This window comes from Pristiophorus japonicus, chromosome 13 (assembly GCF_044704955.1).
Source record: "Pristiophorus japonicus isolate sPriJap1 chromosome 13, sPriJap1.hap1, whole genome shotgun sequence".
In the NCBI taxonomy this organism is placed as follows: domain Eukaryota; kingdom Metazoa; phylum Chordata; class Chondrichthyes; family Pristiophoridae; genus Pristiophorus; species Pristiophorus japonicus.
The window spans coordinates 105,843,450-105,855,497 of record NC_091989.1 but is presented as its reverse complement, the minus strand read 5'-3'; the positions used below and the strand labels follow the sequence as shown (position 1 = coordinate 105,855,497).

Here is a 12,048-nt window from a genome sequence, read left to right as displayed (position 1 = left end):
TGAATACAAGCCCAGTTGAACCAGTCTTGATATGTCAGTCCCGCCATCCCGGGAATCAGTCTGGTGAACCTTCGCTGCACTCTCTCAATAGCAAGAACATCCTTCCTCAAGTTAGGAGACCAAAACTGTACACAATACTCCAGGTGTGGCCTCACCAAGGCCCTGTACAACTGTAGTAACACCTCCCTGCCCCTGTACTCCAATCCCCTCGCCAGTCCAATCCAATCAGACCTGGTCCTTCACGGTGCAGTCCACTGGCTTCTGAAGGAAAAATGATTGCTTATTTTTCTTATTGCTTATTCCTCTGAAAGTATTCATGAAGGAAGAGGGCAAACTGTGTCCTGAATTGACAGATGCACAGTGGGTTTTGGATTTGCCCTTTCTATCAGCTGCATTGCTGTATCTGGAGAAATGAAATGTGGAATTGCAAGGAAAGGTAAAGTTGTTACCTGGACTTGGCAACATATGTTTGTTATAAAGAAAGTGAAGTTATTTCAGACTCTATGGCAGAGACATGAACTGACTCACGTCCCATCCACGATTGAGATCTGTGGAAATGATGATACAGCAAATGACTCTCAGCTACAAACATGTTCTAGGTCTTCAAGTTCAACATTTTACAGATTTGGAGCTGAAAAGACCACATATAGATTTCTGGTCAACCCATTTGTCGTTGAGGGAGATTCCTTGAAGTCTCCCATGTTTACAGATGAAGCTGTTTCCTGGTTTAAAATGATTAAACTACGTTAGGATCAACCGGAGCCAATTCTGAAAGGGAGAACACTTGAATTTTGGAGAACATAAGAAATAGAAGCAGGAGTAGGCCATACGGCCCCTCGAGCTGCTCCGCCATTTAATACGATCATGGCTGATCCGATCATGGACTCGGGTCCACTTCCCTGCCTGCTCCCCATAACCCCTTATCATTTAAGAAACTGTCTATTTCTGTCAAATTTATTCAATGTCCCAGTTTCCACAGCTTTCTGAGGCAGTGAATTCCACAGATTTACAACCCTCTGAGAAGAAATTTCTCCCTATCTTTTTTTTAAATGGGCGGCCCCTTATTCTAAAATTATGCCCCCTAGTTCTAGTCTCCCCTATCAGTGGAAACATCCTCTCTGCATCCACCTTGTCAAGCCCCCTCATAATCTTATAGGTTTCGCTAAGATCACCCCTCATTCTTCTGAATTCCAATGAGTAGAGGCCCAACCTACTCAACCTTTCCTCATAAGTCAACCCCTCATCTCTGGAATCAACCTAGTGAACCTTCTTTGAACCGCCTCCAAAGCAAGTATATCCTTTCGTAAATATGAAAACCAAAACTGCATGCAGTATTCCAGGTGTGGCCTCACCAATACCCTGTATAACTGTAGCAAGGCTTCCCTGTTTTTATACTCCATCCCCTTTGCAATAAAGGCCAAGATTCCATTGGCCTTCCTGATCACTTGCTGTACCTCCATACTATCCTTTTGTGTTTCATGCACAAGTACCCCCAGGGCCTGCAGTACTGCAGCACTTTGCAATCTTCATTTAAATAATAGCTTGCTCTTTGCTCTTTTTCTGCCAAAGTGCATGACCTCACACTTTCCAACATTATACTCCACCTGCCAAATTTTTGCTCACTCACTTAGCCTGTCTATGTCCTTTTGCAGATTTTTTTTGTGTCCCCCTCACACATTGCTTTTCCTCCCATCTTTGTATCGTCAGCAAACTTGGCTACATTACACTCTGTCCCTTCAGCAAGTCATTAATATAGATTGTAAATAGTTGAGGTCCCAGCACTGATCCCTGTGGCACCCCACTGGTTACTGATTGCCAATCTGAGAATGAACCATTTATCCCAACTCTCTGTTTTCTGACAGTTAGCCAAACCTCTATCCATGCTAATATATTACCCCCAACCCATTGAACTTTTGTGCAGTAACCTTTTATGTGGCACCTTGTCAAATGTCTTCTGGAAGTCCAAATACACCACATCCACTGGTTCCCCTTTATCCACCCTGTTAATTACATCCTCAAAGAATTCCAGCAAATTTGTCAAACATGACCCCCTTCATAAATCCATGCTGACTCTGCCTGACTGAATTTTGCTTTTCCAAATGTCCTGCTACTGCTTCTTTAATAATGGACTCCAACATTTTCCCAACCACAGATGTTAGGCTAACTGTTCCATAGTTTTCTGCTTTTTGTCTGCCTCCTTTTTTAAATAGGGGCGTCTCATTTGCAGTTTTCCAATCTGCTGGGACCTCCCCAGAATCCTGGGAATTTTGGTAAATTATAACCAATGCACCCACAATCCCTGCCGCTACTTCTCTTAAGACCCTTAAGAGGGTTGTGCCATGTGAGTAGCTTCAAAATACAGGCTGTTGCATTTCATCTGATTTCTGCATTCGGTTTCACCAATGTGTGCGCATCTCTCTCTGCCCTATTATTCTGCATTTAAAATAAAAGTACCCATCTGACTGCTCACTTTTCATAGCTTAGTTCACGTGCAACTGAATGCAAGTCAGATTTCAACAAAATTGAGAAACAAAGCAATTCTTCCGTGATCGTGTCATGGACTACAGATGTCTGGTCCCCTGCTGTTGTGGCACCCCTGGACATTAATGACCTGAGCTGTCTAGCGCCAATGTCGGCAGAGACCCATTTTTGGCATTACTTTTCCAGAACCCAAGCTATAATGTAAAGGGGTCTGAACACTTGCCTCAAACATCTTCCAAAGTTCCTTCAAACTTCAACTTTGCTCAAGAAAAGTTTTGTCAGTACTGGAATATTTGACCTTGATTTCATTGCTCTATTGTTCCAAAGAGATCCTCAAGTTGAGTCAACAGCTGGCACACACAATTTGGAAACACCGTTCGAAGTCTTCATTGTGGTATACAATCCTCTGTTCCAAGAAGCTCAGTTCTCTGGAAACCAACAAGCCGATCTAGAATTAGTTGGTGCATTCACTAGTTCAGTTCTCTTCATCTGATATACTTACAGGTCTTCAGAACATTATTGAGTCCAGTAACTGGTTAGTGGCCTAGTGGGGGGAGAAGACCCCACTTGAGGTCTTGGTCAAGAAATTGGGCATTTTCATGAAAATTTGAAATTTGTGGCGTATTTATCATTTTCTTCTATAAAAAGCAGGGAGTACTTTGAACAAATAGTAGTCCTGCTAAATGTTTCTCTCCCATTAATTAAAGATTAATGAGCTACATGTTAAATGCAAAAGTTGTTCCAAGGACTTGAGCATTTGTGCTTTACATCAGTGTCTCTTTAGGATCAGATGGTAACAGCATGTTAGGGTTACCAACATTGTGTTATGAAATTAACCCCATATTGGCTGATTTGCGATAAGGTTCACATTATGCAGCCAATAATGTACTGTAGAGCTTCTGGAATTTAAATACTTGCAAATCCTAAAATCCTGAAAATAGCCTTTAAAAAGCAGCTATTGAAAGAATCGGGCCACCAAGCCTCTGCGGACAGATGAGTTTTATTTGATGGTTAGGGAGACTCTTGTGCATCTGTGCCTAAATGCCCCAGAACAGGAATCCAATAGGGAGAACCTCTTGGTGTCGATGTGTAGGCTCGTTCGTCTGTCGTGACTTTTGGTCTCTTCCACGACAATGGCATAACCTTATTATGTGCGAGGTTGGGCTACTATCCTAATCCCTTTAGTTCAAAGGAATGGTTTCTTTGGATCAAAGAGGTGTCTTGCTGGGCAGTTCTTGTCTTTGAAGGTAGTTGTTTCTCTACTACCAAGTCGGGGTGCAGCTTGCATTGTCTAGGAAAGTTTAATTATTAAAAATATTTGGTTGTTCTCAAAATGGAAGATTACTGACCATCCTGAACATCAGCTTTCTTTATGAAGGAGGACCAGCTCAGGCTGATGGCAGTCCTTTTTTTAAAAAAAAGTCAATGCTAATTATTTTCAGAAACCACATCTCAGCATAGGTACTGATGAGCAGAATACGTAGGCAGCTATTGATATAATATTTGTCTGCTGTGCCACCATGGTCTCACGTGATCCTATTTAAAAATTCAAAAGTAAATGATGGGTCACATTGGTCTGGTCATTGTCGAGTACATTAAGACACATTTTCACATTTTTCTTCCAGCTTGTTCGTATTGCAAAGGTTTTAGGAACTGATGAATTGTTCGACTACCTCAAGAAATATCACATCGAACTGGATCCTCGATTTAATGATACTCTGGGCCAGTGAGTAGAATTTAATTTAATTATTAAAAAAAAAGATTTCTACTAATCTGAGGCACTCTCACCCTGCGAGCTGCTCTTTAAGCGTACCCTTTATCGTTTATAAGGAGAGAAACCACTGAAAAGTTTATTTCAGATGCGTATCTCTACTGTCAGCAGGGTAAATCATAAGATCTTAAAATATTTTGGCACAACTCCTGAATTTGGGTGAAGTATTGACCGAGTGATGATTCAGAGCCACAAGTCCGGATTCTGCAACCTTGCAGGGGAGGGCGGGTGGGGGCAAAGGGAGTTGTCCCATGAAAAACTAGGTGATCTTTAAGGTAGCACACTAGTTTGTCAACCATAAGCAATTTCTTCTCGATAGCTGTTTAATATTCATATCTGGTAAGGAGGCGGAGTAAACAAGTTTGAATGCAATTGATGTATTTTCTTCTTTAATGGAGTGTGGTGCATTTTATGAAATGAAGTACTTGTGTAGTGTTCTGCCCATTATTTGAATTTTCCTGGGATATATTCAGTATTGGTGCTTTCACTAACTTCACCTGGGATGTTCACTTTTCTAATGAAGCACCCGCTGTTTTGCAGACATTCTCGGAAGCGCTGGGAGCAGTTCATTCACAGTGAGAATCGGCACCTGGTCAGTCCTGAGGCCTTGGATTTGTTGGACAAACTACTTCGTTACGATCATCAGCAGAGACTCACAGCTAAGGAAGCAATGGAACATCCATACTTCTGTAAGTACGAACAAGAGGATGACTCTCCACTGCTTTACAAACATTTAGCCTGTGCTTAGGAACATGCGAGCATTAATCATCACTTTACTCAAAATGTCGATTGTTTGGTATGACAGAGAATTATTGCCCAAAGTGATCTGTTTTCATAGGTTAAAAAATTTGGTTACACTCCAATTTCCCATAAGCACTGTCAAACTTAGTAAAATAGTTTGTGAAGGAGAGAGTGTCACTTGCCCCCCCCCCCCCCCCCCCAGTAAACATTCAATTGTTGGCGCTGTAGTGCGAGGGTACAATGATGAGTGCAGCGCTACCTCATTTCTCAAATATCCCTATGGCCAGTTATTTAAAATGTTCTGGTGCTTCCACCTGTAGGGGTAGGGGGGACGGAATGCAGTAAGGATCAGTCTGCGTCTGAGGTAGAAAGATTTAAACTGGTGTCTCTTGTAGTTATGACAAGTCAGTGATCTAGCAGAAGCCCTATAGGCATCGAAATAAGAATTAAAAGTGGCTCTGAATCTCTCTAGCCATTACTCCCTTACTTGTGCTATTAATGATATCTCTGTAGCACAGTGGCAAGGGTTAAGTTATCTTACTGCAATTCAGCAATAGAGGGATTCAATACATCATTATATCCCCCACTGCAGTCTCAGTAACTAGCACCTTTGAGTCTGTTGCTAAGCTCAGGGCTGCAGCAGTTGGTTTGGAGCTTCAGTGTTGACAGCCAACAGTTATTTGATCTGGTTTCTTTTCCCCCAACCCCTCAGATCCAATAATAAAGGAGCATTCGGATGGTGCTCGGAGTAACAACTCGCACGTGCCTGGTGTTTCTGCAGCTGTGCGGTGAATCCTGCTGCTGTCTGCACAGTTCATACTGCAAGATGACGAGGAGTTACAGGTTTTACAGGGGAGACATTGGGCAAAAGAGGAGCTATCACAGTCTGGGAATGTGAACTTGTGACTGCAGCTACACAGGTGACCATGGCTTACCCTAAACCCAGTGGCAACACTCTCTACTACATCCATTTATTTTAGATTTCCATTTATGTTTCAGAGAGAATTACAACTTACTAGATTTTTTTGGTTCTGAAATTACAATGTTTTTGTATATTTATATATTATTTTTTTGTATTGTAATAAAATACCTAGAATGTGTTCCATTACCAGATTTTCTTGTGTTGTCCTTTTTCCCGTCTTGTTTCTGTAAAAAAAAAATTCCAATTTGCCAAATGCAGTTAATATTTTAAAAGAAAAGCTATAATGAGTTCAACAAGGTTCTGAGATGCTCACAATCAGTCCATCTGTTGGGTACGTGTTGTTTTTTAATCCAACCTCTGTTAAAGTCACACTGTCTTGTTTCCAGGAGGTCCCCATCAATTCCAGATCCCTTTCGTAAAATTCAGACTCACTCAGTGTCCTCGGGCAGACGTGCACTGGAACTAGCCCTGGCAGTGGCCCTGATGAGCCACCTGGCTATTATTTGATGCCTTGAGTTGCCCTCTTGATAAACCATCAGTCTTGGCCGCACCGTGTCCCTTAACTATACAGCGATCTTCAGGGCAGACTTGGTGGAAGGGAGGAGAAAAGGAGAACTCTATCCAAAGGGATGATGAGTGCCGTCATAATCAGTCACCAGTTTTAGCAGTAGTGCAGCAGCAGGTAGATAAATGCAGTACAATTTTATTAAAAGTTTGACTAGGTTGATTGGAATGGAACTATTAACTTCATAACTACAGAAGATGCGTTTGGTGTTGTCTCTGCTGCAGTTTGTGTCCTGGGATGATGCTGACCAGTGTTTTTATTCGCAGACGGTGTTTCCCTGGAGGCTTCAAAAATACCACTCACCAAAGTGCACATTTTTACAACCAATTGCTGGAAATGTATGGGATCCAAGAGAAAATACAGAGGGCTGTGCAGGCACATCATTTACAAAAACAAAAACTGAATAGTTTAGGTTTCTTTGTTCCAAAAGATTTTGTTGAGACAATCTATTAAATGCCATACACGAAAATACGCAATCAGCTGTACAGAGTGAGCCTGGGCTGTAGCAGGTGAAGCAATGGCAGTGTAGCAAAGGAGCTGAAGACATGCCAATGGGTAGGAGGAGGAAGGGGTAGTCACAAACATTTACTTTGTATATAGCATATGAACCATGGTCTGGGGATGGGAATACTGCAACTTTAAGTTTTTAAAAACTACGGGTGCTAGAAAACATGCTTGATGGTGTACATGGAAAAGTATGTGAAGTGCAAATGGCTGGAGCGCTCACCAAAAGAAAAAGCATGAGAATGTTTGCAAATTGTACAGTCGTTAACTACAGTAGCATGGTAAATTGTTCCATTAAAACTTTCTATGACCTAATGCAAAGCACTGTGTATCCTCATGTACAGTCCAATCAATCAAGTACTACACTGTACAGATTTAAACATCCTGACACGGACAAGATTTTATCCTTTCCAAAGGGGTGAGGGAAGGTTTCTGTTGAGCAATATTTAAAAAAAATTTCTTGCACGTTGATTTAATTTTTTTTTTAAACTGCATGGTGTATGACTTTTCCAAACTTTGTTTATGACCGATTGTTTACCAGCAATCTCAGTTGGAATAGATTTGCTGCTTTTGTAACGGAGGCTGCAGTAAAACACACGACGGTAACGGAACTTTACCCTTTGCAAGTGCCATGCAGTCACTGTAAGGCGTCTCCCTCACTGAAGGACTTTTGTTTGATTTTTTTTTCAAATTGTCCGAGCAAATGAAGGAATTTTTTTTTCTGAGCCCATTTGCTACAATGTAGTGCATGGTGTAGAGCAAAACTGTGCTTCATTTTAACTGTGTATCAGTTGGTTGACTTGTTTGTGTGGGGTTGGTGCGATGATGTGATGTACCCAATTGATGGCAGCTGCCAACCCAAGACCCAAGTTAACAAAACCAATAAAACATATGGAGTCGTTGGCATTGTACACGAGTGTGTCTGGATTATAACATGAGTACTGTAATTAAGTTTTTTTTTGTTAATTCAGAATAAAAAAAAATATTGAGCAAATGTAAGTATTCTACGGTTCCTTTGTCAAAGATGACTAAACTAGTGTGGATCCTGCATTCGACATCTCAAGTTTGGTATGGATTTTAAAATATTCAGGATTTAAGCTAAACTGAAATATTTGAGTTTGAACATTTTGGATGCGTGGTTAGGGGTATATACACAGCAGAGATGATAGCCATGGCTAACAAGCCATTTAGTAAACTCCGGCTTCATGGGTTGTAATTTCTCTTGCTATGGGAATTGAAACAGAGCAGCCCCATGTAAAGAAAGTTTTTTAGAAACTGCTTTATAATTTTATTGCATGCAGCATGCAAAGCAAATTCCTCCTTTTTACCCTTCCTTCATTTTAAAAAGAACTCGTAAGGTAGCTGATCCAACCTGTGACTATCTTCTCTAACTCTGAAGCTGGGTGCAGGCACATACTCCACTTCTCCATAACAGGTCGGTTTATCTCCCATGCCCCCTAAGGATATGATCTTATCTCGCTTTTTGGGGGTATGGTTGAGAGTCGCACGATCTTCCTTCAACCCTTTATTAAAAAGAAAACCAGTCCTGTGAATAGAGAGAGTGTCGGTTACTGCCTCAGCACAAGTTCCTGCTCCATAATCATGATCTTTTGAACACAAGTGTCCTCGTTCATGACTTTGCTCCAACAAGGTTTGGTTTCGGAAATGGTAATTTCTCACTGGAGTGATTCACTGTAGATTATCTTACTCTTTAGAAGTAATATATGTCCACATATTTTGGCCCTACTCTCCCCATCCCTGATGTTTGATTGGAAGAGTTAAGTACTTAATTGTGACATTGTGGGGGAAGGTCACATGATTCATTCTCTAAAACTGCATTTATATTCAGCATTGTCAGCAGCAAATTCAGTAAATCTGTTGATTTGCTATGGTCTCACCAAGTCCCATTCACCCATCTGCTTGCTGACCTACATTGGCTCCCGGTTAAGCAACACCTCGATTTCAAAATTGTCATATTTTCAAATCCCTCCAGGCCTTGTCCCTCTCTAATCTCCTCCAGCCCCACAACCCCGAGTTGTCTGTGCTCCTCTAATTCTGCCCTCTTGAGCATACCTGATTATAATCGCTCAACCATTGATGGCCATGCCTTCTGTTGCATAGGCCGCAAGCTTCTAATCTCTCTGCCTATACCTGTCTTGCCTCTCTTTCCTCCTTCAAGACGCTCCTTAAAATCTACCACTTTGACCATGCTTTTGGTCACCTGCGCTAATTTCTATTTATGCAGCTCAGTGTTTAATTTTTTTATCTCATAATATTCCTGTGAAGCGCCTTGCGACGTTTCACTGTTAAAGTTAAAGACGCTATATAAATACAAGTTGTTGGTCAGCTTCTGGGAAGACCTGGTATAAAATCCAATATAAAAGGTGCTAAAGATAAAGGGTTTTTCTGTCTTCAGTCTCTGCCTCTTGTACATCCTCCTGTGCATTGGAGGGCCTCATCCTAATGCATTCCTTAAAAAGGTTGTTTGCCATTAATAGGACAGTCGTTAACTGCTTTGAAGACACTGTTTCTTTTTATTGTTGTATGAAGTCAGACAGCCTTTGGACTGCCAACTGAAACACTTTAAATGCCAACACAGGGTAATTGTTTAAACAAACTCTTTTGCTGGTAAATTTCACAACTATTCGGAACTTTACATGTTATCAAACCAAAATGTTCTATCGCGTCCCACTAGCTTACAAACATGCTGTACCTCCTGAAGGGCAGGATGCAAGTTCATCTGTGTAAGAGTTTTAGGTAATTAAAGCAATCTCTCATACATGACTCACTTTGAAAACGACTCACTTTGAAAACAACCCACATACATGCCAAATCTTTTAGGGATCCTGTCCACATGTCAGTGTAGTGTTAAAAAAATCAGCACAATCCAGGCCTATATCCCCTTAACACTTCTACACCAGACCTACTGCTAATGGAAGTGATTTTGGCCACTGCATACAGTAGGTGAGAATTTGTGATGCTGGAATTTCTGCAAATAGTATGCAGTCGCTGGATTCACTTCAAATGACTGGGTAGGAGCAGCACTGAGGGTAGAGTAAAGATGGCAATGAAGGGGGGGGGGGGGGAGAGAAATTGAGGTAAATGAAGGGCAGAGGCAAGATAGGACAACGAAGTAAGCAGAAGCTGGGAGTGGTACTTGGGAGGGATCAGGAGAAACTGGAGTAACACTGGGTTAAAAGAAAAGTGCCAATATTCATTGCAGAATGGGAGGAAGGGGATAGTGATGGTTTGAACTGTGGGGAGGGCGGTTAAAGAGTATTAGCTTGAACTGAGGCATTTGAAGGGAGAAGATTACCAGCCTGAATGCGAGGGATTGGAATGGTATTTGCTTGAACTGGATGGAGGGAAAGGATTGTTAACTTGTGTTGAGAGGGAGTACCGTTGATTTGAATGGATGAATTGGATGTCTTGGAAATGAGCCTAGCGGGATAGAGGGCCTCTGGTTGGGGTGGGTTGGGTGTGGAAGTATGACTTTTGAGAAAGTGATGGTTTAGTTGATCTGTTGAAAATCCAAACCTAACTTTGTCCTATTTTGTAGCCTAAAAATCGAATCGGTTGTGAAATGGATGGTTAAAATGGACAAGAATGCATAATTTTAATGTAAAAAATTGTAAACGTTATACGAAATACATTCCTTTAGAAATATGCCACCAATTTGGTGATTTCTACATTTGATTTGCTTCTTCAGACTTTTATGTACTTTTCCCCTTCAGTACAAGTGAAGGAATGAAACACAACACAGTGTTGGAAACACCCAGGTTCGGCAGCCGATGGGGACCGTAGGGAATAGGCACAGGCAATTGGATTTAGATTGAGTTTTCTTTTGTTTTGTCCAAATTGTTCTATTAGTTATGGCTCCTATGCGACTTGCAGAAATATTTCTATCTTGAGGACGTTAACTTGCCTTTTCTCTCCCAGGAAGCTGCCGGACCTGCTGGGCGTTTCCAGCGTTCTGTTTTTGTTTGGTTTCCACCATCCGCAGTATTTTGAGGTGCTCACGAGTGAAGGAATGTTGGGGATAGCTTCAGCTGCAAAGCCTATGAGACGACTTTTCTCGTGGGGCCTATGCTCGGGGTCTTTGGCTCAGTAATTTGGGGGCTGTGAAAGGGTGCGAAGCTGCTGTGGCTCCCAGCTGCTGGTTGACATGACAGGGCAGCGTTTATTACCTATGATCAACGCGCCTTTGTTTTCTCTGTACAATCGGTTTCAATTCCACAATGTCCAAGTGTGAGGTTCCTTTCCAGGACAGGCACGGGCCGCCCGCTCTGCAGCGTTGCCTAGTGACGGAGGCCGCCCGTGTGCCGGTTGCTGGGCCGTCATGACGCCCCGTTCCGCTCCGATTGGCTGCCATGGTGCCGCAGTCCGTGCGCCTGCGTAATTCGGACATACGCTTGCTTTCAGTGACGCAGGGCTTCGTTCGTGTTTCCCTGGAAACGCAGTACACCGCCTCCACCGTGACGCAATCGAACGCCTCCCCAGTTTCCATGGCTGCACCTGGAGACGCCGCACTGTTTCCTTGGTTACACGCTCAAATGAGACCAACAAAAACTGCTGAGCTCAGACCTCTCAAACACGTTGTTGGGATTCGTGCCGTTTTTGTGGCTTATGTTTCAGGTGTTTCTCATTATTTTCGCATAAAATATACAAATAACTCTCGGAGGTTTATTTATACAGGGATAGAATAGAAAAACAGAGAAGTCATGTCAAACTTGTATAGATCCTTGGTTAGACCACACTTGGAGTAGAAATTTTCTCCAAATATTTGGAAGACCGAAGCCATTGTCTTTGATCCCCGCCACAAACTACATTCCCTAGCCACTGACTGCATCCCTCTCCCTAGCATCGATCTGAGGCTAAACCAGACTGTTCGCAACCTAGGCGTCATATTTGACCTTGAAATGAGCTTTCGACCACATATCCACAGCACAACTAAGACTGTCTATTTCCACCTCTAACATTGTCTGCCTCCACCGCTGCCTCCGCACTTCTGCTGCTGAAACCATCATCCATGTCTTTGTTACCTCTAGACTTAACTACTCCAAC

The 12,048-nt window shown here is 42.2% G+C and overlaps 1 protein-coding gene and 1 long non-coding RNA gene across 7 annotated transcripts in view; one reads left to right on the top strand and one right to left on the bottom strand.

The window, feature by feature from the left end:
• csnk2a2b (casein kinase 2, alpha prime polypeptide b) overlaps positions 1–7,978 on the top strand; it is a 147,656-nt gene extending 139,678 nt beyond the window's left edge. For 5 of the 6 annotated variants that reach the window (XM_070897813.1, XM_070897812.1, XM_070897810.1 and 2 more), the window contains 3 exons: positions 4,107–4,207; positions 4,793–4,941; positions 5,706–7,978. In XM_070897813.1, coding sequence (XP_070753914.1) covers positions 4,107–4,207; positions 4,793–4,941; positions 5,706–5,785 — 330 coding nt within the window. In that variant the 3' untranslated portion in view covers positions 5,786–7,978. The remainder of the gene's footprint in view (positions 1–4,106; positions 4,208–4,792; positions 4,942–5,705) is intronic. The other variant, XR_011596342.1, reaches the window with a different exon arrangement.
• LOC139278733 (uncharacterized) lies at positions 4,620–11,315 on the bottom strand. The gene is made up of 3 exons (XR_011596344.1): positions 11,172–11,315; positions 6,084–6,139; positions 4,620–4,911 (listed from the first exon to the last, which is right to left on the bottom strand). It is a non-coding gene; the product is annotated as an uncharacterized lncRNA (long non-coding RNA).
• Between the last annotated feature and the right edge of the window lie 733 nt (positions 11,316–12,048).